Below are 27,315 nucleotides of genomic sequence, written 5' to 3'. Positions count from 1 at the left end.
TCTGAGCATGTATGTATATGTATACATTTGCCGGACTTTGACTTTATTTGCCGATTCGGATAAAGAATTTGTTGTCCACTTTGATGAGATGGGATGGATTAACGACAGTTGGTCAACAATGGAATATGTCCCATATGTTTGTCCCGTTCCCGTGATTTTGCTAATTTTCCAAGAAAATTGCGTTGGATTGTTGGCGAGCCAATTTGCAAAATTAACCAACACAACATATTCAGCAAACTTTCCTGATGACGCATTGGGCCATTCATTCATCATTGAGCTGACAAATATTCAATTTTTAACGATTCGATTAGTGAAAATTAAAGTTTGATCTGTAAATGTTTCTCTTTTTGCTTTTATGCTAATTAGTTTAGTTCTGATGATGCCATCGTGAAATGTGGGAATTATTTGTAATTTCATCAGAGTTTTTGAATGATTTATGTTTTTTCTATCTTCGGCAACTAGTTGCAAGAGTGTAACAAATGGAATTAATGGTAATTTTTTGTTAATGAACAATTAAATTAGCATTTTATTGAATGAAAACAACAACAACAACAACAAATTAGCATACTGGAAATTGTGAATGAGAGATATGAATGGGGACTATTTTGTTTCTTCTTCTTCTTCTTCTTCTTTTGCTTTTCCAATGCCTAGTTCTTCTCTTAATCATTGCTAAAACTGATTGCAATATGCAAATTTCAAAACATATTCAATCATTTATTAATTTATACGTTGTTGATGCAGATTGGTAGTGAAAGGTGAAAGATTTGTCGTGTTTTTTTGGCAAGTTTGAAAATTTTTTCCACAACACATTCACACATATTTTGCATAATGTGATTAAATGATTAGCCAATTTTATATTTGAATTTTTGTTGGCATATTTTTGGACTGTTGGTTTGCTTTTATTGTTAAAGGGGGAAGGGTTTTGTTGGGATATTCATGTTGAAACTATTTTGCAATTGGCTTTTTGTTGGAAATGTTGTGTTGTTCACAATCAATTTTATTCTTTTTCTTCAAGTTTCTTCCCAACTGGCCTTGAAAAATTTGGACCAGGATTGCTGTTGTTGTTGTTGTTGTGTCTGCATTTGGAATTTCATTTCATTCACTTCACACTGGTGATGTATCTGTCTCTTGGCATATCTTGGCATTTGTCCGGCAGTATCCAGTGATGATGATGATGCTATCTTTGAATATGATTCTCAGCTTAACCGTTTTGCAATGTTGTATGCATCCACCCATCCATAATAATAATAATAATAATAATAATGTAATATTTATGAATAAAGTTGTACACTGAGGAACTGGTTGAAAGATCTGGGATTCGGTTGACGTACTTGACCGGAATGTCTTTTTTTTTTCTCCTCTTCACACCAGCTAGACAATTCTAAAGTGTTGAAGTATGTCTGAAGATTGCTTCACTGTTTTTCATCAAATTAATTTCCACTTTCTCAACTCTACCAGCATGCGTACTTTTTTTTCTTTGAAATTCATCTGTATATTTATTTATACATATGTATATATTCCGCATAATTATGCGCATATGGTATATATTTGCATGTCATCTGAAAATAGTTCATTTGGAAAGTTCTTTTCATTCACAATTTTAAATGCATTATAAATTGGCTGAAGAATTTTTTGAAATGTTACGTAGCAATTCAAAACAATCAGGTATTTTAATATTATCATTATATCTGTTATTCTTTATTGTTATTGTTATTGACGAATGGACATTCATTCATGCTTGCAATGTAAAAATTATTATTTGAAATGTCTCTTCTTATTCTTTTCTGTTTGCACTTTGAGGGCAATTAGAATTTTATTTTTCGAAAGCAAGGTTGAAAGAAAAGATGTCATTGTTTGAATGTCATTAAAAAAAGGCACATATTAAGTGTTTTAAAAATAATATTTATGAATAAAATATATGATAAATGTCATTAAAATTTTTCTTTAATTTAGCATGCGTTTTTTTTTGAAATGCATGATTGTCAATTTCAATAGCATGTTGTGATGATATGTTAATTATTTGTTCTTTTATGTAATATTTTCACTTGAAAATGAATTTTAGAATGATTATGGGCTATGTGTGATTTATTTTTGACTGTTTCTACTTGGCATTTATTATAATTTTAAATTTTGCAAATCAATGACAGTATTTAATTAAGTGAAAAGCAAGTTTTAACATGAATGGCTGTTGGTGAATTTTTGTGAAATGAAAACTTTTCCTAACTAGTCATTTTATGTGAATTTATTACTTTCATGAAAAAATTTTTTATAATCAAACAAGGTTTTGTAAGTTAACGCGTATAAATATTTATAGAGTGGAAATTAATTAGTTGTAAAGATTAATTAGTTCGAAGGTGAATAGGTTTTGTGAATGAAAATTCTAAAGTTATTATTCAGTGTGAAAAAAGATTTTTATTTATATTTGTCGGAAATGTATCATGAATGGAAAATTATCTGTTAAAATGACCATTGTCCAGTAAATGAATATATATATATATATATATATATATATATATATATATCCTGCTAAATTTTATCACCACCATGACCCAAAAAAGGTACATAGGCTTTTGGTTGGCCCTTTCCGGCTGTCACTCCCAAGCATGACCGTTGAATGACCGTGTTTATTATCTAGCAGTGGGTCGTGCAAATGCTTTCGTCTGACCTGAGATTAATTTTATGGCAACTTTGATGCGCATTGAATTGACCCAACTAATTATTTTTCTTTTGATATTTTCGTTTGTTTGTGTATTGTTTTGTTTAATCAATTGTTGACTGTTGTTGTTTATTTGTTTATTTATTGTGTTTTGTTCAGCGAATAGTCTCGCAAGTGCCGAAGATGCTTGCATAGTTGCCGGTGGTCAGAGTTCAACGGATGATGCGTTGCCGGCTGGACCGTTTGACACTAAAGCTCACGGAAAATGCAAACGTCCACCACCACCACCAACTCATAACGTTCGTCACAGACAGGCAAAGTGTTCAGAAATTAGCATATCTTCACCAGCAGCATCCACTGTAGCTAATCCTGTTGTTGTTTTGTCGACTGCCCATTCCATTGGCTACATAGGCGAGTCGGCAAAATTGCAACGGTACCGTTTTGCCCATTCGTCTGCAAGCAGACGGTCCAGTTCGTTGGAATTCACGCCAGTTGAAGAAGATTCTCGTATTGTGGTTCCTATGGTTCGACCAACGTCGAAATCGAAACGAAATGCAGCTTTGGTAAGTTTGGCAGTTGCTTGCTTATTTTTGGTTCATTATTTTAATTTTCATGCTAATAATTCTAATATCTGGAAAAATCTAATAGCGCGTTCATTTCCTCTACAATTGCAGAGGTATTCAGTTCTTTGAATAGTTTTGATCGATTTTGAATTTTTTTTTCTCCTTTATTTGAAATGATGGTTTCCATGGTAAACGGTGGGTATTAACAAACAATATCTGCTGATAGCTTCTTTTGCATATATTGATTTGAATATTTTAATACAAAAGAAAAGAAAACAACACATGCGTGCAATGGACAGATAATCATGTTGTGTGTGCATTTTGCGTTCAACATTTAATATTTTAAATAGATTCTTATTATTATTTTTTTGATTTCGTTTTTTTTTGTTTCAAGATATCTACACATAAGTTTTGTTAATATCTGTCTATCTAATTAGCTAACTTTCTGACGAATTTTTATTTGATAACCAAACTCAAATGTTATTATGCATGGCACGGTTTTTTTTTCTTTGTTCTGTGACATTTTGGAGGAGTATTTGTGTTTTGTTTTGTTTTAAAGTTAAAATAATATTTTTCTGTTTTGTTATTAATGAAATTTATACCGATTAACCTTAATTGAAATGTTGTGATGATGGAGTGGAGATGATGATAATATCAAAAACGCATTTATTCGTTTCGTGAAGTTAAATGATGATAATAAAATTTACTTAATTTTGGGTCATCAGCTTGAAACTTGGTCACAGTGAACTTCAGGCGGTAGGGAAATGTGACACGAGGGGAAACAGCAGAGTTTTAAGCATGCTTAATTTCGAGTATCGATTGTTGAATCACGAGAAATTCACATTCGTGGTAAAGCGTGCTTTACGCGATCTGTTTTTAATTAGCATTTGTAATTGATGCAGAACATGTAAAATTTTATGAAATGGAAAGGGAGCGAGGAGGAAGGGGAGGGGTGGATGCTGTACGTCTTATGATTAATGAAGTTTGTTTTTGTCAACGCGTTCGTAAACAGATATCTGGTATTTATGAACGGAATTTATGAATTTAATAGAAATGGTTCATCTGTGAATAATCTATCTATCTGCCCAACAGAAAGGCAAGCAAGATAAACAGTCGATTATTAGAATTTTTTCATCTACTCACAGTTACTATTATTCCAGAGTGAATAAGTGGACTAATTTAGTGAATAAAGAATTACAGTTGGAAGAAGAATGAGCAGCAGAGTTGAATGAAAATTGTTCTGAGTATGTATGATTTTGTGAAACGAGAAATTAGGCTGTCGACAGTTTCTTATTTTGTATAAATTGTGGGAAAAAAAATTATAATATTTTCCCACGTGTGGAATTATGTTCACACATAAGTATAGTGTTAAGTAAAATTTACTCCAGCGAAAGAGGAATGATTAAATCTTTTTTTTCCTAATTGTTTACGAATTAATCAGAAATTTTATCTTTTTATAAATGAATAAGAATGATAATAATAATAAAGTGTTAATGCTTATTTGAAAGACAAAATTGGAAAAGAATGGAACAACAATTAATTTATTAATTTTTGCAATTTAACTAAATGTTTTTATTTTAATTTGAGTATATATATTTTTTTTTCTTCTCTGTTCAATCTTTGTTCATTTATTTATTCAAAAGATTTGTCATAATTTTATTTTCCAATTTATTTCTCCAAGTATGTATTGTGTATTTAATTTACATAAAGCTAACCCATGATATATAATATTGCACAATGTGAGCAGAGGTTGTTGTTAGAAGGTTGTTTTTGCTTTTGCAGTTCAATTATTATTAATTATTGATCAACAAGCAATCATTTTTTTGACTTCAATAATTGTTTGCGTTGCGTTTTTTTCTTCTTTCCAACCGACCGACGTGATTGAAATGAATTTCCTATTTATCTTTAATGGAAGTGATATTAAAATTAATTTACTTTGCATCGCGTTGCATAATGTTCTCTTCGACAGTAATTTACTATTTCCATTTCAGAATTTGATTTGACATTTTGATTGTAATAAAAAATTTATTATTTAAATGCCGTCAAATTTTCCGTTTTTCCAAGGTTGCCAATTGCACTTATGCGTTGTGTTCATTCATTCATTTATTCATTCATGCGTTAGTTGCCCTTTTGCGGTTTATTGATTCCACAATTGAAACAAAAGTTATGCGCATCATTTTGCAATTATCGTTTTGAAAAAAAAATATTGGAAAATTATTATCCTCCAAATTTTGACAACCATTTGCGTCAATGGTCATTTTTGTTGTCAGCAATTTTGTGATTTGCAACTGTTTCACTTGTAAAAATGTATTTCATTTATTCATTCATTCTTTCTTTCTTTCATTCGACTGACTTAGCCATGCTTGGCAAAATTGTCACTTGCTCTATACACGTTCACCTCGCTTTGATGAATCAAACAATTGCTAACAACGTATGCTTATATTTGCATATTTTATTTAAATTTTGTATAAAATGATAATCATCATTAATTATTTATTACTTGTCATTTGAAAATTATTGTATTTTCTTTTTTGAATGAAGATTGTAGTCGAAAGTTTAACATGAAACTCAGTGGAAATTGTTGTTTGCTTAGAGTTGTTTGTTTGTTTGTGAAAATTGCATTTTGCCTGCTTGAAGATGTACAGAAAATTTGTCAAGGTGAATATATGCAATTTGTGATTATCATTTGGTGGTGAAATTGTTCAATTCGCGTTAGCCTTTTGTTGTTGTTTATACTGTATTATTGTATTTTTGGAGCAGCTTTCAGAATGGCTTTTTCTTTCATTGAATTTTGGACGTGGCCTTCAACTTTTCAAATTTTCAAATTTTATTTTCACTTCGGACAATTTCTGTTATGAAATTGAAGAAAAAATTTTCTTTTTTATTTTTAAATTACTTTCATGCTTTTATTTTTTAAATATTCTTTTTTTTCAGTGAAGAAATATAAATTTTGAAAAAAAAATTCTTTCCAAATCAATAAATTAATAATATTATTGTCGTGTATACCCTGGGAATTGTAATTGATTTTGAAATGTTTCAAATGATAGATCATTTCTGCTTGTACTTTTTCCAAAATTGAGAAAGAATTATTTTTTGTAACAAATTTTCAAAGTGAAGATATCTTGGGTAAATATTGCTTGTAAAACAATTTATTTTTCGAAGAAAACTTTTTCCCAAAGAAATTAAAGTTTAATCTGTAAAATTAATAAATCGATTTGGTGGAAAGGTAATTGTTAACAAATAAAATAAAGTTCGCATGTATTGGAATTGTGATGTGTGTGATGATTCAGCGAAGTGATTTATTTGATCGTTGAGATAAATTGATTTATTTCAGAGGAGGGTTGTTGTTTTCTATTTACAACAAATGCAAATCTGAACAATGATCATGAAAATTGTACATGTGTAAATTGAACGAGAAAACTGTGCGAGATATTATTTTTATTATGCAGATGTGGGTTGCTTGTAAAAATTGTTTGTAGTTGGCAACTGGTTTCTACAGTTCACAGGGTAATTCTCTGTATCTTTGCTTTTTCTCCACAACAAGCTTTGCATAATATAATACTGCTAAGCTAGCCGGAATGTTGCTCCACCAGCGCCCGTGTGTGTGTATATATGTGAATGTCCACGCTTGCACGCTGAACATTCCTTTGTATTGTTGTCGTTGTTGCTTGTTAATGTTAGCGTTGTGTAAAGGTCACCAGTTTCGCGCGTTCTCCTCCCCCTACACGTTTCTCATGCTTTTTTGCCAGCTTCTAGCCGGAAAGTAAACATGAGTACATGCTTTAAATGTTGGGATTTTACAAGCTTGCTTGACCTAGTTGAAGCGACACAACTCTGACCGTCCGTCCGTCTTCCGTATGTATCTGTGTGTGTGTGCGTGCAAGGTTGATTGCTTCTCTTTTCCTATAGCTTTGCAAATGCGACATCTATAGAGCTGCTTTTCAAATATGGTAATTTTATTTATTATTTCATTTTTTCTTTACTTTTCATAATTACCGAATTGCATTTTCAATCCAAGCATCAATGTTGTTGTTGTTGCAATTATTATTCCTGACCTTGGCAGAAAAGCGTCTGCTGTTAGTATCGCAATTGTGTATTGTACTGATGTCGCTTGGGTGAGTTTCTTTTCCACGTAGGAGAGGGGGTTTTTTTTGTTACGAAAATTTTGGTTCAATTCCTGTGAACAAAGCGTTGTAGGGGGGCAGATGGTCAACGAGCTGGTATGATCCAGATGTTTCTGCAGATAGATATTTTTGCTTCTGTGTTTTCTTCCCATATTTGATCACCAAATTGCCGATCCAACCACATTAGCATAGATCAGATTATTATTAAAATATTTTTTGAAATTCCATTTTCACGTTCGCGGATGATGGATTGATGTGTGGTGCAGAATTGGTATGTTGGAATTGTTGGAACGAACAATCAAAACCCACAACAAAAAGACCTACTTTCTACGGTATTGCTGTTTCGTGTTATTCGGCATAAATCAACGCTAACCTTTACGATCTGAAACTGCATTTCTGCTTGCAAAACAGCTTTATCAGTTGGTTGTAAAAAAATCCAGTCCGAGTAAAAATTCGTTCAGAAGGGCACGCTTTGGCGCCACAATGGTCTTCTCTTAATTCGATCAACATATGCATAATTTAACTTGCTTGAAATTTCCACTCTCACATATCCATTATTCCATTATTATCGATCCGCAGTGTATTATCGATTTGATTTCAACGTATATATTTGATTAAATTATTGATTGATTACTTTTTCTACATTTTCCCTTTCAGCTTTGATTTTGCACTGCTAATTTTTACTTTTGCAAAATTATCTCATCACTTTTCAATTATCATTTTATATTTATTTATAAATTATGATTAGGTTTTTTTTATATCTGACTGATGAACTGTTGTTGCGTGCATATGAATGAATTCAATACTGACTTATTTGTTCATTATTTACAAGGTAAGGCATTGGTATTTTCAGTTCTGTACTTATTCTTGGCAAGTTTTCGAATTCTATAGGTGAAAAATGTTTGTAAAAATTTTAATGTGATTCATATGTGTGTGTGTGTGTGTGTGTAAGAGAGTGAGAAAGAAGGAATTTCGTGTGTTTAGATCATTTTTCATTTATTAAAAATCAAAAATACTGCCACTTGTAATATTAATTGCTGAAGTGCTTTGGTGACGATAAAATTGATTTAGTGCGTGACGAATAGTATATGCAGTTGCAGAAAGTTTTTCTAGCAGAAAGTTTAATCGAATTTAGTGGGATTAACATATTATAAATGTTAAACATGGTCCATTTTTCAATACTGTTTGAAAATATTTTATTTACTACACAACAGCGCGGAAGTCCATTGTTTAGATTCATAATTTTCTGAAAAAAAATGAATATTTCCTCTTTATTGAATGAAAAATGAATGAAATTTTAAAAAATGAAATATTATTTATAAATAAGCGAACAAAATAATAATAATAATAATAATAATGGTAAAAGTAGAAAATTTTTATGATTTTGATATAATCTGTTACTTGACGTCACAAAGTTGTAAGGGCATAGTGCGTAGGTAATTTGCAATTTGTGTATGTATTTGATAATGGTTTTCTAATATTCTGCTAGTGAAAAGTAAACATGTTATTAACATCGCAACATCAGTTTAAGGTGCAGTCAGCAGTTGACTTTTCAATAGCAGCCAGTGATAATTTGTAGGAACTTCAAAGGCAGTGAGTGACGCGTTTATGCGTTGGCCGACGTTTGCTTTTTACGTATATTGGTGTAATTTTTCAATAAATGCCTCCTACTCTTTGCACCTGTTATCTCTTCAGCGCACTTACATATTTGAAAAGTACAGGTTATATATATGTATATTTGATGATCATTAAGATAAAAACTAGTAATAAATAAATGAAGAATTAGTAATAAATATTATTTATAAAACGAAATTGAATGCTTTTAAACTGTCTTCAGTGATCGTGATTGAATTGAATCGAGTTTATTTGTGAAATGAAAATTCATGTTGGCGTAAAATTTTTTTCGTAAACTTATTTATTTATTTATCACATATTTAGCAAAAAATGATTTATTACAAATAATGCTGACATCTGTGTATAAAAATAAATGAGTAAATAAATATGTATACAACATGTATATGTATATATATGCACGTGCGTGTATGCGTGTATTTTGACATTATTAAGAAAAAAAAAGAAAATTGTGAATTGCTCCATTATTATTGCATGGTAATTTATTGTTTATGGATTTATTTGAATGTGCGTGAATGAAGTAGTAGTAGTTGTAATTTTGAAAAAAAAGTGTTAAAATTTTATTTTAAGGTCATTTCCAATTGTTAATAATATGATTAATTTAATAAAAAGAATTGGAGTTTTTTGAGAATGAAAATAATTTTTAGGAAATTTTGAACGGCTTCGGCCAAGGATCCCGAATTGCGGATGAGCAGTCGACGAACAGTTGCGGCTCGTCGTCAGTATTCGATGCGTCGCCACCGCCCCATTTGTCCGTACGTTCGGTGCGGCACGTTGTGGACAAGTTGATCAAGCAGGTCGAATCGCAGATTCCCCGTTTCCGGCGTTCCGGTGGTGCCAGCCGTCCAACTTGGGCGCCGCCCACGCAACTGGATCCGGACTTGGTCGAAACCAGGCGCCAGGCGGAAATGTGGACTACTGACCACACCCTCTGCTGCGATCTGATGACCGGCAGCGTCGACGACGAAAGCAGGCGAAATGTGGACGCCTGCACGCAGACGAGTCCGTTGTCGTTGTCTTGCAGTTCGAGTTTCTCTTGGCGTTCCGAGACCGACTCGATCCTGGCCAACGGTATGTCCGGAGAGTTGAGCAACAACGGCTTTTTGGCCGACAATGAAATATCCGGTCCAAATTCTGAAGGTTCCCCAATGATGACGACGACCACCACGACAACAGCAACAACAACTACAACCACAGCCACAACAGCATTATCATCATCATCATCATCTGCTTTTGCATTTTCCTATTCTGCTTCTGCTTCTTCTTCTTCTTGTCACTCCCTCTCGTCAGTTTCAGACGTTGCAGATCAAAAAATTGCCACGCCCTCTGCAACGGCGGCTCTGTTGCCGTCCGAATCGGATCGATCGTCCAACGGCGCCACCAAACGACTCAGCTCGCAGCAAGCTTTCGAAGAAGCACTGCGTTTGTTGCTTGTCGCCGCCGCGGACGACCGCTTCGACGATCCCAAATTAGCCGAAATACTGAACGTCATTCGCGAGCCGACCACCAAACCTCCGAACAGACCCAAACCGGCGGCCACTGGTCAGCAGCGCTGTCAGGTGACATTTTTCGAACAGCCGACGGCGAGAAGAAGCGATCACTGGACAATGTCCACGTTGAACAACAAGTCGGACGAAAACAGCGTCGTCTCGAGCCTCAGTCCCACGTTCAGCAGTCCCGAAACTCAGGTCCGATTCCACCAGAGTTCCACATCCAGACCGGACGATCCAATTGCACCGCACCCAATCTTGCGCCCTGACCAAAGCAACTTGACGTCGTTGTCGTTGTCGTCGTCGTCGTCGTCGTCGTCGAAAACCGTCCCCGGCTATGGTTCCAAGCAGGCGTGCAACAAATTTTCGGTAAGTTCAAACCTTTTTTTGCCGCGCTTAATTCTGGCCTTGTACAAGGAATTAAATTTAATTTTTAAATGGTTTTCTAATTGGAGGAGGTAATAATAATAATAATTATTATTATTTTAAGTAAAAATTTTTTCAACTCTGTATGAAAGCAATATGTAATATAATCTCGAGTTGTTGTTATCTGATGAATATGAAATATGTTGTATTCTGTTGCAACACCATTACACAGCGAAAAAAATATTTGTTGTTTCCAATTTGCAGCAGCACTGTGGTGAAAATTTACTCGACAAAAGTTTATTCATTGTTATTTCAGTTGAATGCCAATGGAATGAGAATTTACAATTTTGAAGTTTATGATAAATAAATGAATAATTGTGTGTGTATAATTGTAAAAATGTACGATAATGATGAAATTGAGAGAAAGAGAGAAGTGACTGTGTAGAGGGGAGGGGAGGGGAGAAGGGAATAGTCTGTTGGCGGTTGTTTAATTGAATAGTGAAATTGGCGTGAAATTGAATTATTAAAAAATAAATTACACTGAAATTACAAATTTTTAACAAATGAATAAGGCAGGATGAATTGTCTGGTTGATCAAAGTGAAAGAGGTTGATATATGAAATATGATGGTAAAGATTAGAAAAAATGAAGTTAATACGGAATGCGTTTGCTTTTATAATTGATTTTATTAATTGTTGTTAACACGTTGGATGAACTGAATGATGATTTTAAAAAAATGTAGCATATAATAATTTTAATAATTATATTTACAAACACATTGCATAATAATAATAATAATAATAATAATAATAATAAATACCTTTCACATTGATCAATATGTTGAAGCATATTTTTGAAAGAGGTATTATTAGTTTTATATTTTGAATATTAATTTCCATTTTTTTTCTTGTCTGTTTTATTCGAATAGAAAAGAGCAACAACTGTATTGGAGCATAAAGAAAAAATTAAAATAAAAATTGATTAGAGGAAAATAAATTTTAAATTAAATTTGAATTTTTTTTGGCAAACATTTCAAAGGGTGGTAATTATTTTCTCGTGATTTTTAAAAAGCGTTGACAATTGCGGAGTGGAAATTTGCTGCCAAATTTTGTAATTATCGTCAAAACTTGAGTAGATTTTATTCGGCATGTCATGTTTTATTCTTTTTCGTCCGTGTCTGTGTGGTCTTGAGCGCAGCATTCGACGTTTGAATTGAAATTTCACTTCGATCACAAATGGAAATTGTCGACAGGCATTATTTTGTATTATTATTGCACGCCTTTGAAAATTGACGACGAATGGTTTTTTGTCGTTTATTATAGGCGAAGTTGCTCTTGTTTTTTTCTTGTTAAATTGAATTTTGAAATAATAAATTTTTGAACAAAATTTTAAAAATTATATTATTTTGATAATTTGAAATGAGCAAAATGAACCAGAAAGAGGAAGGATAACATTCTGTAACACGGGTGGGGATGCTTTCAAAATTTAAATAATGATTTGATGCAGTTTGGTTTATTTTTTGTTTCGATCAAATTATTATCCGATAACTGTGTGTGCTGTTATCATATTGTCAATATTGTCATCGTTGAATGTAATTTGTACTTCTACTACTCAACTAATTAATGGTAGTTAGTGTAATAATAATAATAATATGCGTGTGCAATCAGGTTGCATTGAAATTTCGTCCGATGCATTTGATGCGTTCGTCATTTTTGCAGCTGTGGCAATATTTGAATGGATGGATCGTCGATAAATTGCACTTCTTTGCTGAGATGAATTTACAAAAAAAAAATATCTTTGTTATTAGGCAAATATTTCAGTCGATTCAGTTGGTCAGCTTATAGTTTATTAGTTGGATCTGCATTTTAGAGAAAAAAAAAGAAATAGAAGCTTACATATTTGTACATTGCCCGAGTAATTTTTCCACTGATTTGATTATTCGAACTTATTTGTTATTACGTATAAGTTGAACATTTTTCAAAGGTTAACATTTTTTTAAATAAAATGGATCAAAATTTGGACGATGAAAAATAAGTAATTTTTTTCTCCATAATCCCAACGGTCAAAATGTTGGATTGGTGGATGATGATATTTGACATATAATAATAATAATAATAATAATATATGAAAAAAGTATACAAGTGAAGAGATAAAATAAAGCTAATGGCTGTATGGATTGCTTTACAGAGCACACAATTTGCACAATGTACACAATATTTCGGCTATCGTAGAAAAAAGTACACACCAAGGAATTTCAATTGCTGCTTTTGATTTTTTTTCTTTTTTTTCCTATAAATATTTATTAATTAGTAGTCATTTTTGAATATAATTTTATAAATGAGGAAGAAAAGATATTTTTTTTATAAGGTATTAAAGCTCTAATTTAGCAGATGAACTTTTCCAACCAATTTACGTCAGAGAGTCGACGACAGAATACCAACTATGCAGAATAGTGGTTATTATTTGATTTGGATAAAAAGTTGTCTGTTGTCGTTGTACTGAACTATGTCTGATTGTTAATAATTGAGTTGGATTTATGCAAAACTTGAAGTTCATTTATTTCTCTCGTGGGAGTCAAGTCCAAACTTTCAGAAGTTATATTATATTAATCCAGCGTTGAAATATTATTGTAAAAAGATAAGAATATCTTCATCAGCATATTGGTCTCAGAAAACTCATTGTAATAATTCGTTTTCATAATAAGCTTTTCAAGCTTCTAACAAGTACAGTTTTTACAACGTCTGTTTTTCTTTGTAATTAATGAAAATTTTATTGTTGTTTTGTACTCAATTTTGCGAATAAAAATTTATTCAACCTAATAAAGAAACGAGGCCAGTGTTTCAATGGTATTTAGTTTTTTTTAATTTTTAAAGAGAAAAATAAATAATTTGTATAATAATTTTTAAATTGTTCACTTCGATAATATGGGTTATGGGTGCTTGGATGTATTTATTGTATGAAAAGTGTTTTTTTTTTCTTTACTAAATTGCATTACTTTATTTGAAAACAAGGAAAAAGCACATGTATATATATATATCTTGTGTTCGTATGTATGAAATTGAATTGTTGTCATTTATTGATTAAAGATAAAAACGTGTTATTTTGATCGTGTGATTTGTTGTTATGTGTTGTGGTTCAATTTAGCCGGATGAACAACGAGTTGTGGTGGAGCAGGATGATTCGGTGGACGGTGCTGTTGTTGGGCGATTTAAATCTCCCCAAGATGATGATGGAACGAGAAGGAAAAAGAAGTTCTCCTTTTCAGCCGTCACCGGTGTGATCAGCAGTGGCAGCAACGACGACAGCAGCCTTGATTCTGACGTAAGATATTGTCGTGTTCTACATATGCGAATTTTGGTACAATGTCCAGGGGCTTTTATTTGACTGTAGTGTTGTTTCATTGTCCATTCAACTCTGCAGGCATAGTAGTGGTAGTAGTAGCAAGATAGTAGAGACTTGTCAAATATTTTCTCACTGATTCATTTTGAAATTGAAATTGAAATGGGTGTGTGTCTTAATTTAATTTGGGTTATCACTTTTTCGACGATGGTGCATTTTTGTCACGGGGGAAGAGAAGAGGAGAAGAGAGGTAGGTAGGTAGGTAGGTAATAAGTATGCAGGTGGGCAGGTGGTACACTGTTGTTATTCCCATTTGCACACTTGGTACTGCTGCTACCGTTGAAAATGCCCAAGGGTCAAGCACACGTAAGTGTTTCAACGTTTGTCTATTAATTTTTATTTTTGTGAATTTTAGAAGGAGGGGGCGGGGTTGGATTTGGAATTTGAAAAATTCGATTCAACAAGTTCCATCTTTATCTTGTATATTATTTACTAGCTGAGGAGGAATTTTTTTTTTTATTTCTTACTTTATTCTTTCATCGTCGTCCACTTCCTCATTCACTGAAGATAACTTTGTCAAATTTTCCCTTCCTTTTTCCCTAGCTGTTCAATGTTGTTAGTATTATTATTTTTTAATTTTTTTTAATAATTGATGCGCAACTGTTTGCAGTTTAGCAGCCAGATTGCACACTGCTACTACTGCAAGAGAGATTGAACGGATAAGGCTGGTTTGAGCACCGCACATAGCAGCATATTTATTGGTTGTTGTTGGTAGTGATGCAATTTTGCATTTTATTTGCATTTCTTGTTTATCATTTTATGCTTGCTTTTGAGCATGTCTTTTTTTTAAATTTTACTTTCCTCATTTCAGCATAAAATATACATTCGTTTATAATCAGCTCAGTGATAGTTGAGAAATAATTTTCTGTCCTATAAAAATATATCTAGATATGATCCAATTGATGTATCGTTTGGACGTTTGAGATGTTGCAAATTTTTATATTTATTAATTAATTTTTGAAATTTCTACATTATGACAAAATTTGACAACTGATGCTTTTTCGTATGTTTCCTTATTATTATTTTTTTTTCTGTTGTTATTCCTACATGAAATTCCATTTTCACAATTACCGTGCCTTAAATGTGTGTATAGTCAGTCAATCGTGACTTTTTGAATTTTCGAAAAACAGCATCACGACTAGTTACTGATAATGCATTTTACTTGTCAACTTTTGTTAAGATCTCTTTTGCGATAATTTCTTCACTTCTGGAAGGGTATAAAAACATTTTTTTTCTTGCCATTATTCCAAGACAAAAATAGATGCCATCATCACGTGTGCATCATCAGCATCATCGTCATTTTTTTGCCGATTAATAAACTTTTTGGTAATAAATGAATAATTTTTTATTTTTTACAAAAAAATGGCAATTTTATTTTGCTTTCTCGCCTGGTTGAAAATTACGAATGCACATTTTCAAATGAAAGTACATGAAAAAAAAGCAAAACAGAGAATATCGAATTGTGTCGTTGATTGATCGAACTTGATATTCAGTAAATTCGTATCCTGTGATGGTGGACGGGATTCAATTATGCCGAAGGTTTTCAGTTTTAATTTTAATATGAATGAAATTAGTATTTCAAATTTATTTTACAATTGTTTTTTTTGTTTCTTTCACATGATAAGTAATGATAATATTTAACGTTTCTTTTTTTGCTTAAATTTCGATCAAAAAAATTGTAATTGAAAAAATATTACGTCAGTGTGTGATTATCGAGTCAAAATATGAAATTTCATATTGAAAAATGTTGAATAACTTTCAATATTTTTTTCTTGTTCAAAAGTGGATGGGTTATTTTAATTTCTGTACAGTGTGTGTACGAGGGTTTTTCTTCTTCTTTTCATTACTTTTCCCACTCGTTGAGCGGATTCATTCATTCAACGACCCCATTGCTGTGAAAAATGCATTTTCATATTATTGTTGCATTTATTCAATTATTCTTATTGAAAAGTTTTAAACTTTGAAAGATAGTTTAATTTAAAACACTGATCATTGTTTAATTCAATTTTCAAAGATTTATAAACCAATTTGTGCCGCGTTAAGTAAATTGGACAATACTTTTTGTATGCCGTTTCCAATAATCGAAACCGAAGGGATGTTTGATGATTAAATTCACTTTTCACAAACTTTATCAAATTTATCAACTCGTCATTCATTCTATGTAGATCCATCATCGTCTACATGAACACAGTATTTTTTTCATGCTTTTTGAGTTGGATATGGTTTTCAGTTTCAATTCAATTCGATTGTTTTATTCAACGAAAGAAACCTCACAGCCACCCTCTTGTAATGGTTTATTATTATAAATATTATTGTATATTGTATAGAGGTAAAATTTGAGATTAATTTTATTTTTGTAAAATTGTCCACATCTCCACACATGTTTGTCAAATGTGAAAGGGTAAAAATAGTTGGGCGGGGTAATATTCTTGTTCACGTTTCAATGAATGCTCGAAAGGAAACACTCAAGTAGGTAAGCAACATTTTCTCAGATGGGCAATAAATAATCAACTGTGACAGTTTCTCTTTTTTCCATTTTAATGTTATGAAAATCAACCTAAAATGAAACGTGTAATGATTTGTAAAATTGAGTTAAAACCAATTGTCAGCTCTTTTTTTTCTTCGTGTCAATTCATTTATTAATGGCTTTCTTTGATGATGACGTGACGTTTGGTGACGAAAAAATAGGCAAAAAACGTGTCGTTTATTATTGCTGCATTACAACATAGATATTTCCATATTTGCTTGGGATAGTAAGTACGTTTGATGCTTGCCACATTTTGTCGTTGTTGTTTGTGTATTTGTGAATTTTGTTTTGTTTTGCTTTAAAATCTGATTTTGCTTCGCAACGAAACAAACGATCGAAATGACTGGCAAAGAAATCTGATCCGGCGGATGTTCATTTTCTGTAGGCTGGCAAATTGCGTAACCGGATAGCGTCTTTGGAGAACCATTTTCACCGAATCCCAGTATAAACTATTCTATATTTGCACAAAGCTGCATAACTTTTCGACAATCGAATCAATAGACAATATCTGCACAGCATCCTATTCTTACCGTTGGGTTTCGTCTGTTTCCATCGATCGAGCTTTGGGCAAGGACCGAAAAATAACCAAAAATTTAACAGTCAGCAGCGTCAAGGCTAATTGAATTTTCTCACAACTTACGGAGAGGGAAAAAACTGCTCAGAAGTGCTGCTACTGGCGTAGAACTTCAACTTTCAGTTGGCTTGTTTGTTCCATTGCACAAGTGAAATAAATATATCTGCAGTGTGCAAGTGCTATATTTGCTACACTTTTCCCATTATTTATTCACTGTAATAATAAGAAATACTAATATATATATATATGTATATATGAATAATGCGTTTGCATGTTGCTGCATTTCGTCCACGCAGTACGTCGGCATCCCAATGTGCACCTAATAATAAGAATTCAGTATGTTAGAGATTTTTTTTCCATTTTGCAATTTAAAAGAAAATCACCTCAATTTCATAAAACCATTTTATTATGCTGCAAATTTGTGGAAGAAATTAGTACAATTATTATTTGTTTGCTACTAATAACTTATTTGCAGAAATTTTCTTTAAAATTATGCTGTAGAATTATTGTAGTAGGAGTTTGTTTTTTAGAATATTGAAATTATGATTGAATCCACTGTTTACGATGATCATTTGAAAATTTTCAAATGCAAATATAATGCAAAATGTTTAATTGTGCGAAATTTGCAGTTTGAGATGTTTTCATATTTTTTTTGCAAATTAATTCAACTTGAAATAGCACTGACCAAACATTTATTTTCTTTTTCTTTTTTTTTAATACAGAATTTGAATTCAATTGTATTTCTTATCCCGAAGCAGCACTTCTAATTATAGCAGAGTGTAATTTGAGGGCTAGTCACAAAGCGCGTTTTGATGAGATCTGTCGTCATCGCATAATTCATCACTAAAAGCTTTTTCAAAGCATTGACTGGATGGCTCTGTTTTCCCTTTTAAGTATTTTCTTCATTTCATTTCATTTCATCTCAATTGAATGTATATTTTTTTTCTTGTATAATTATGATAGAAATAAATGGCCAACAATAGGAAGCCTTTTTTGTAAAATAAATTTTCAAAGTTTTAAAGTTTTGTTAAATTCGATGAATTTTTGGTATAATTTTGAAATTTCATTTTTTGAATTATTTCAGTGCATTTTTTGCTTAATTCATTAATAGATAAGTAATAATTAATTATTCGTTCTCTATTGTTTGTTGCGTTTCAAGTTGATTCGATGCTTTCTACTTTTGCATTTCATGCATGCACAATTTGCTTCATTGCATTGCCAGTGAATGAGTGAGAGAGATCATTTTCAGTCCGTGTAAAAATAGTTAACATTAAAATATGTAATGTTTGTTTGTTTCCTGAGAGTGATTGTGCTTCTGTTCATAGACAGTCGTACGATTACTGTTTTTCAGTAATCATTTTTGTTTGCTTTTAATTTTTATGTTACGCTTTATATATGTATATGTAAAAATGTTGCACATTTCTTTTGAATATAGTTATTATATATTTTTTAGCAACTGCAGTAGAGAGAATAAGTGTTTCGTTTTGAACTTTATTTTCGAAAGCTGTTTCTGCTTTCTTCAAATAGTGGAAGTGATATAGGTTCATATCTTGTAATAATCTCACTCCACCACTGCATTGCATGTTTGAGCATTTTAGACATTTTGTTAAATAATAATAGTAATATGTATAAGCATTTGTGCAAAAATGCAAAGCAGCAGTGCTTTTCTTTAATATAATTATTATTGATGCATAAAATGCAACATGTATTTGCATTAGCTGACCAGAGCGTATATAGATAAATGTTCGTCTTGTTCCGTTCATTCTTTGAAAATTCATCTAGCATTGTTTTGTTCAGAATATATTGCAACTTGAGATTGATTTTTCCATTACTAATTAATTTCAAGGGAAAAATAAGCCTTATGATGATGATGATGATGATGACATTGTGAGAATGTAAGTTTTCGAATCAGTCACCGATTGATCATCAGTGCAGGAAATTAATGCACACTTTTTATTTTTTTTGTCCTTGTTAATGCATTCTGATTGTCAACAAATTAGAGGGTAATTGGAGTAAAAAATAAATCAAAACAAAACAAAAAGAAAACAGAATAAAATGAAAATGTTATGCTCAATAAAAATTTCCACGCTTCTGTTTGTATCGAAGGTTGTAAATTTCACTTTAGCTTTTCAGTTACCCTCACTGAAAAAATCAGATGTAATACTGAAAAATAGTAATATTTTTTTGAATTAAATAAATTTTTTGTGATTTATACTGTTGAATGGTGAATGCAACAACAGAAAATCCCTAAATGTGTGTATATAGATAGATAGATAGATAGATAGATAGAGCGGTATTAGTATATAAATGTTGAACATAATGTGTGCATTTATTATTGTTAATTTACTTGTATTTTTAGAAGTGGACTCCTGAAATTCGTTTGGCAACAGAAAAATTGTCCAGTACGTATTTTGTCATATTTTATCTATCCATTGAATCGACTGTGCAAATGTTAGCATTTAGTTGTTGTGCATTATATAAAATTTCCAAATTCACATGAGTATTTCAGTTCAGTTTTTATCAGAAAAAGCGTACATATTTCAATTTATGAATGATTTTATTTATTTAAGAGACATTCACTTCTAAGAAAACACTTGAAAATGGAAAAAAATCAGCCATGGATTTGGGTCCGCCATACAAAGCTGGTGCGTTGATTCGAAGTGGCACTTGGCTTAGAAGAGAGGATTCTTTTGCCGGTGACAAGCGCAAATCCCGGGTTGCTGGTATTACTGCATTAGCTCGATCTAAGAGGTATATTTTGTTGTGTTTGATTTTTCTTTGATATTTCCAAACCACACGTATATATATAGTTGTAGCTTTTCACTTTTCTCTTTTTTATTTTCCCCAAACATTGCACACTGGGGTATAAGTTAGTTAGTAGTGCTCCAATGGGTGGGGAGGGGTTAAGGAGGGTATATTTTATATTTTGTTTGAACATTAATGAAAACATGTTTATTTGATTAAAAAGTGAAAAGTTCAAAAATCCATAAAGTGTGTCTTTGGAATTGATAAATTGATTTTAATATGTAAACAGTTGCGATTCTTTGAAAACTTCACGTGAAGAAATGTTAAAAACTCTGAATATGGAATCCATTAGCGATAGTGTAACTTTTTTCAATTTAATTTAATTTAATTTTTATTTTAAAATAATGCATATTATGGTTTTTGAGTTGATTTTGGAAAGAGCTAAGAGTTGTTGTTTTCATTTTCACTTCAATCGAACGTCGTATGGGAATGACAAACTTAATTCTTTTTTCTCCATTCAGGAAGCTTGTAATCGTTTTGTTTGCTTCATTGCATTTGTCGTAATGTGCATTTTACGTTTAAATAAACATGTTGACTTTATTTATTATGATGTTGTTATTTAAAAAACAAAGTTGTATCTTGATGGTGATCAATGATGTCAGTCTTTTTGCATTTTCATCAAAGCTCATTGATGTTAGTGCCGTAATGAATGATGATGATTCTTTTCTATAATGCATGTTTTTCACTAATGAATACTTTCATCGGAGCTTCAACATCCCACTTAATGGACACACCACTTTGACAATAACTTAATTAATGTATTGCACAAATAGTATATATATATAATGTCACATCTTTCTCAAAAGGTCATTTCGTCTTCTATTACATTGCCAGTGCGACAGTAGTATTTTTTTTCTTTAAATTTTTATTGACTGTATATGCTTTTCTTTTAGCTTAACAGCTCGATCACGGTGTTTTCAAGATGTCCATTTGCCGTCATTGGATGGACTTCAGATACCGGTGAAAATTGATGCACTCAGCGTTTCTCAGCTTACTTTAACAATGAAGTACGCTTTGCTTCACTTGACATCCATCTTGGAAAAGAACGTTCCGTACACCAAGCCGACTGGATTTCAGTTTGGTGTGCAACGATTTTTCAAACGGAAGAAAGTTCCTGAATCCACTGCATCGACAGGTATTTTTTTTTATTTTAAATCTTTTTTGGTGAAGTTCTTCTGTTAGTGGTGGTGGTTTTATTAATATGTTTTTATGAATAATCATAATTTTTATTTCATTTACCATTTAGGTGTATTTGGCACTGCGTTATCGGTGATTGTACAACGTACAGGACATCCTTTGCCAAAATGTATTTACGATGCGATGAAATACATCGAAGCAAACGCCTTGGATGCGGTTGGCATTTTTAGAAAATCAGGTGTTCGATCGAGAATTCAAAAGTTGAAATCACTTTGCGATGATCCTTCCGCTGGTATGAAACACGAAGCTAATAGACATATATATATATATGATTTTTGGATTAACTTATTTTAGAGCCAGTCGATTTCGACCAATATCAAGCGTGGGATATTGCAGATTTGATAAAATTGTATTTTCGAGAATTGCCTGATCAATTGCTAACGACGAACTTGTCAGAAACATTCATTTATATATCTTTGTGTTAGTGTTTGGTTTACAGTCGGTTATACGGAATCTTGTACACTGATTTTTTTATTTGTTTCTTTTAAGATGTGCCTGAATCGATGAAAATGGACGCAATTAGAAAAGCATTATTGTTGTTACCGGACGAAAATCGTGAAGTTTTGCACACGTTGTTGCATTTTCTGCACAAAATTTCTCAGGTTTCCGCTGTGAATCAGGTACACACAGTAATAAAACATATGCAACTGAAATTTGTTTTTAATTTTAATTTAAACATAATTTATTTTATTAACGTTCATTGGATTACTGTTATATTTTATAGATGGACGCACAAAATTTAGCGATTTGTTTGGCGCCTTCACTTTTCTACATTCGGTCCATGTCGACTGGTCATCCAAATTGGAGACGTAAGACAATTACCACTGGCTTTCCGTCTGAAAAGGAGCTTAAAGAAAATCGTGCTGCTCAGCTTTGTCTTGGGACAATGATCCGGCATTATGATCAAATTTTTCAAGTAAAATTGCTATCCATCGATCCATCCTTCCTTCTGTTGGTTTTATTATGTTAATGATTGAAAATGGTTGTTTTATTATTTATCAGATTTCTGAAGATGTTTTGCGAAGTTGTTGCTTTGACAAGAATATTGAAAATCGTTTGCACTTTGTCGTATCAGATCAAGGTGCAACGTTTGATTTGTCCAATCACTACACGGTCTGTTGCAACAGTTTGATCAAGGTGATTATTTTTATTCAAATTTTTGGGCATTTGCATTGATTCCACTAGTGGACAAAATGTATGTATTCAGGAGCACAACGACAAGTGGAGAGGTTGGATTGTAGAAGGGAGCTGGCATGGTGCTGAAGTGACGTCGAAGAAAATTACCGATTCATTTCCGCTGAAATTGTGGCGTTGTTGGACTGAAGTCGAGGCTCCTCCGAAAGAAGTACTTTTTCGAATATTGTTTGAAAGGTGCTACTGCTTCTTCAATGAAAGCAAAAATAATAAATACCAATATCAGTAATAATTTTGCAGAAAAATCTGGGATCCGGATATGGTTTCTTGCCGAGTTGTTAAGAAACTGACCGACCGTTGCGACGTATTTCAGTACATGCAACAAGAGACACCACCGCACTTGAAGCGTGACTTTTGCACAATCAGGTAAATTTCCCTTCATCATATCTCTCAAACTTTCTCCACCATTGGGTGGGGCGGGGGATAGATGGAATTATTTTTAGCTTAGCTTTGTTTTGTTTTATTTGTTCAGAATTTGGGAAACTGATTTGCCTGAATTCAGAGGCGGATGCGTGCTTGTCGCTTTTTCAGTTAACAGCGAAGTGACAGAACTGATCGGTGACGTCAGGGCAAACTGTTTGGCAGCACGATATGTGATCGAGCCTGCTGGGCGTGGTCGTTCTCGACTTACTTACATTTCAAGAATCGATCTTCGGTATGTAAAAGAAAAATTGCGCATTCATTATTCAATTTCAACGGCCAAATCAACTCATGCATCTATTATGATATGACTTGCAGGGGTCGATGCAAGACGTGGTATAATAGAAATTTTGGTCCACTTTGCGCCCGGCAGATTGCTCAAATCCGTGATTCATTTCTGCTTCAACTCGCACCCGGACCCGAGACGAGATTGTAAATTATATTTCTTTAAAATTAAGAAAAAGAATAAACACACATTTCCACGCTGGTGCTATTTGTGCTTACACCTTTCAACATTAAGATATGAGATGTGATTTACACGTGGAACGTGTACAGACAGTTTTGTTGTTGTTGTTCTTGTTCTTGTTGTTTTTATTTTTTCTGCTTTTTCACAATATTTCTTCAATTCACTTCTTTATTCATTTTTAATATTTCAACACGCCTATGGCTCTGTTGTACAATTGTACAAGCAGTTTTTCTTTATTTATTTTTTAGAATTGAAATATTCATTCTTTTGTCTTGTCAAATTGTACACACACAATAAACGGTTATAGTTGTTCTTACAATGTAATGTATACAAGTCACATAGATGACAGACAACTGAATGCGCATGTTGCTGCTATTTTTACTGTTATGTTAGCCGAGATGCGCAAATGACGTGGGAAAACTTATGCAAATTGATGATTCATTTAATTTTCTTTTGAGCACAATGAAAAGCATTTTTTTTCACACTGAATCCCAGCGACACGTTCATCGTACACAACGAACAGTGTGTTTGTTGTTAATGCAGTCAAACTGTTTAAATTTTTTATATTTAACAGTAGCACTACTGTTGATATGCTTTTTTTAAATTTTTCTTGCAGCCATGGCGCACAGTGGGCGCAATTTTTCACTGCTTATATCTTAATTATCAATTTAAGGAATTGTTTTTCAAAATGAATAAAATATTGTTGCTAATTTGTAAAATGTGTATTGCAGATGTAATAAGTCATTTTCATTATCACAAAATCATGCAGTAATTACTTCAGTTGAATCAAATTATTAACGATACGTATAGAGTTGCTGACTGTACTTAGAAGAACAGTTTTGTTTACAGAGAGAGAGTGTAGATTGATAAAGTGATGGTTTTTTCTGACAGCGGGTAAAATTAATAACGTTGTGGATGCAAATTACTTTATTTCAGAAATAAAGAAAGTGTTCATTTCCAACAGTGAGAAAATTATAATTAAATAAATCAATAGATAAATCGATTTTTTTAAATAAAAAGTAAAGTAGATATTATTGCACTGGAATAGATGTAATTTTTTATATCAATGTTGCCATATTCGTGACTGATCAAATTTCTCACGCGGTATTTGCCAAGAGACGTTGATTAGTTCATGTGTAAATCTAATAATATCAAGAAAAACGTTCATTTAGCTGTTGTTGAAAAGCAGAATTTGCAAAGTACCTTTCCATGACTTCGGGTTAGATGGCGCAGTTTCACCTCCAGCTATCATCGGTTCCATAATCGATGTCAACGTTCTCGTAAATTGACGCACATAATCCATTGTCTGAAATATTGCACAAATACACACACACACAAATATATATATATACATATGCTTTTTTGCTTTCTTTTTCTTCAAATAACTTACCGATAGCCAGAACATGCACAGGGCGGGATTTTCGTCTTCTGCATTTGGACAAGATTTGCGGCCATTGCAAAGTTCACTAGTTGTGATGCATACTTTGTCAGCTATGCCTAAAGGACTACTCGACGGACACTGAACAATGTGTTCAGTGTATTTGTCTTGAAATGGGCAAACTACAAACCAGTAAAACTTACCAATGATGTATGCAAATGGACGATTAAAATGAATCGTTCAATTGATTTTAATTCAAATGGAAAATTATTGAAAATTAATGTTACTCAGTTTGGTTTGTTTGAAATTTTTTGCCTACTTTAGTGGAAATTAGCAGCAGCTGCAGAAAAATCTATCTGCAAGAAAAAAAAACAAAAATAAATTCTCACTATTTTGATTTTCCATCACCAATGTATTTAGAAAGGATAGCACGTCTGAGTTATGAATTTTGGATTCACTATCAGATTTCGGAGCTTCGGTTTTTTCGCGATTCATCTGCTTCATGGCTGTTCCAAAATCAACATATGCGTCAGTATGTGCTGGTGCAAAGATGTTCACGATCAACACTGACATCAATAATTGCAAGCAAATATTCGCAGTCATTTTTCAGTTTTTTGTACCAGAAGTAAAAAAACCTAAAAGTAGTGAAAAGAATACAAATGAATAAATTTTTTGAGAAAAAATTCAATATTATGTATAAATATGGAGATGTGATAGTGCAAAATCAAGCACACGTAAAATTCACCGTGAAAAGTGATTCAAGTTGCTAAAAAGATGGATAAAAATGCAACAACTGTTTTTGTGAGAAAGTTTTCATATATAGCATAGGAGCGGATCGGGCAGAGACAATGTTATTTCAAATCTCATCTTGATTACATACAACTTGTAGCGTTATAGCACAGCTTCGATATTCGTGATTTGCTCGCCTGTGAATGAAAATGAAATGAAAACAGCTATATGTATTGCAGATTATATAAGAAAACGATGAATAGAAGTGAAATGAAAAGCCAGCAATAAAACTTTGTGAATAGATTATTTATTTTCAGGAAACAATGACATTCATTATGCAGTTCATCATTTAAGTTTGCAACAGCCATTATGAAAATGAAACTTCTGTTTGCATTTTGCGTCAGGAAAGCTATTAGGCTTAATAAAAATTTACATGAGCAATTTAATTTCAGCTCAAATTCTCAAAAGCATGAAACATTCCGCTTTTTTCAACTTGCAAGAAAAATTCAATGCTTCAGTTGAACTGCTTTGCTTAGCAAATAAACTGTTTCACTTTATAGCTTAATTTCAATTTTTATGAAGCGACTGCACAATGCACAATTGTCCATTTTCTGTTCAACATTTCAAAGCGTACAAAATTAATTATCATTTACAAATTTTACTGCTCAGCTGTAAAAGATTACTATTCTTTAACCTTCAGTGTGCTATTAGTTTCTACTATTGCAAGTCAAAAGTGTGTATGATGATTAATATACATTAGTTTTATAATTTTAGAGGGAAGTTTGCACTAAGTGCAGTAGTTTAAGCAGCATTGCAGTTTCCAAAAGCTTATTACAAAAACTGCACTTATTACAAAGTCATTTATTTCAATGCTGATTTCAAATAAATCGAATTTTTTCATAATATTTTATCAAAATTCTTTACATATTTTTGCCTTCAAATGGTTTGCGATAATGTCTTAAGAATTTTTTAATATTGAACTGCTTTATTTGTAATAAAAAAATGAAAAATCAGAAAAAAATACTATTGACAAATAATACAGCAACTACTTTTCTAATAACTAATGAAATTATACAAAAAGATTTCATTATTATGAAAACATTATAAAGAAAAGTAATTTCCATTCGTCCACTTGTTAAAAATACTCAAACAAGACCTTCTTATATTCCGTTATTTTGATTTTTATGTTAGCAGCTGCTTTTTTTGTAAAAAGCATGTATTTGTGATGTACATTATTACATAAGACTTGCATAGCTGTATGATAGTGTTTTGAGGTACTTTAGAACCCAGTAGGATTTACATTTTTTATCCCTCCTGCAAATGATTATATCATGCTATTATCAAAAGCGATCCAGATATTATTAAGTACTGTAATATTAAATGAAATGCATTTAAAGTGTCCAGAGTAAATTTAAAAAGTGAAAAATATGTTCAGAATTTTCACGTCAGCAATGCAATTTTCATACATTATAGAATTTTATCAATATTTTTGGTGGATAAACTTTTATACATAAAATGTTATTTGAATAATAAGTTATAATACGTTTAATATGTTATTTTTAAAAAATGTTGTAATTATTGTATGTATTACTGTATCACAATAAAGTCTCATGGAAAGTAATATAAGATATCAGCAACAACAAAGTAACAGATATGTTTTTCTCATTAATATTAACAATTCGTATAATAATAATTCATCATCAGCAACTGATGCAAATGTGGGAAACATGAGAACAATAGCAGAAAATAAAAATTTTCTCCTCTCATGATTTTGAATACTAAAATTGCAACATTG

General features: G+C 32.1%; 4 protein-coding genes across 4 annotated transcripts; 3 read left to right on the top strand and 1 right to left on the bottom strand.

Moving 5' to 3' along the window:
- Positions 1-1,604: 1,604 nt before the first annotated feature.
- Tsp_06265 (conserved hypothetical protein) lies at positions 1,605-3,348 on the top strand. The gene is made up of 3 exons (XM_003378281.1): positions 1,605-1,665; positions 2,816-3,219; positions 3,331-3,348. Exons 1-3 carry the CDS (start codon positions 1,605-1,607, stop codon positions 3,346-3,348), a joined length of 483 nt encoding a protein of 160 aa, XP_003378329.1.
- Positions 3,349-9,216: 5,868 nt separating this feature from the next.
- Positions 9,217-10,734, top strand: Tsp_06266 (conserved hypothetical protein). Its single transcript, XM_003378280.1, has 4 exons — positions 9,217-9,234; positions 9,623-10,115; positions 10,272-10,517; positions 10,553-10,734. The coding sequence occupies exons 1-4, from the start codon at positions 9,217-9,219 to the stop codon at positions 10,732-10,734; spliced, it is 939 nt and encodes a 312-aa protein (XP_003378328.1).
- Positions 10,735-18,740: 8,006 nt separating this feature from the next.
- Tsp_06267 (Rho GTPase-activating protein 7) lies at positions 18,741-23,383 on the top strand. Its single transcript, XM_003378279.1, is given in 16 exon segments — positions 18,741-18,765; positions 18,785-18,805; positions 19,178-19,226; positions 19,691-19,737; positions 19,902-20,082; positions 21,030-21,271; positions 21,383-21,565; positions 21,628-21,724; positions 21,759-21,775; positions 21,823-21,953; positions 22,058-22,249; positions 22,336-22,446; positions 22,541-22,695; positions 22,768-22,893; positions 23,000-23,182; positions 23,266-23,383. The coding sequence occupies 16 exon segments, from the start codon at positions 18,741-18,743 to the stop codon at positions 23,381-23,383; spliced, it is 1,878 nt and encodes a 625-aa protein (XP_003378327.1).
- A 1,198-nt stretch (positions 23,384-24,581) lies between these two features.
- Tsp_06268 (RNA-binding protein 5) lies at positions 24,582-25,394 on the bottom strand. Its single transcript, XM_003378278.1, has 3 exons — positions 25,181-25,394; positions 24,804-24,973; positions 24,582-24,719 (listed from the first exon to the last, which is right to left on the bottom strand). The coding sequence occupies exons 1-3, from the start codon at positions 25,392-25,394 to the stop codon at positions 24,582-24,584; spliced, it is 522 nt and encodes a 173-aa protein (XP_003378326.1).
- Positions 25,395-27,315: the final 1,921 nt, after the last annotated feature.

The sequence above is a fragment of the Trichinella spiralis genome, assembly GCF_000181795.1.
Source record: "Trichinella spiralis strain ISS 195 chromosome Unknown Scfld4, whole genome shotgun sequence".
Classification (NCBI taxonomy): domain Eukaryota; kingdom Metazoa; phylum Nematoda; class Enoplea; order Trichinellida; family Trichinellidae; genus Trichinella; species Trichinella spiralis.
Note: the sequence above shows the minus strand (reverse complement) of the source record. Positions and strands in the feature narration are given on the sequence as shown.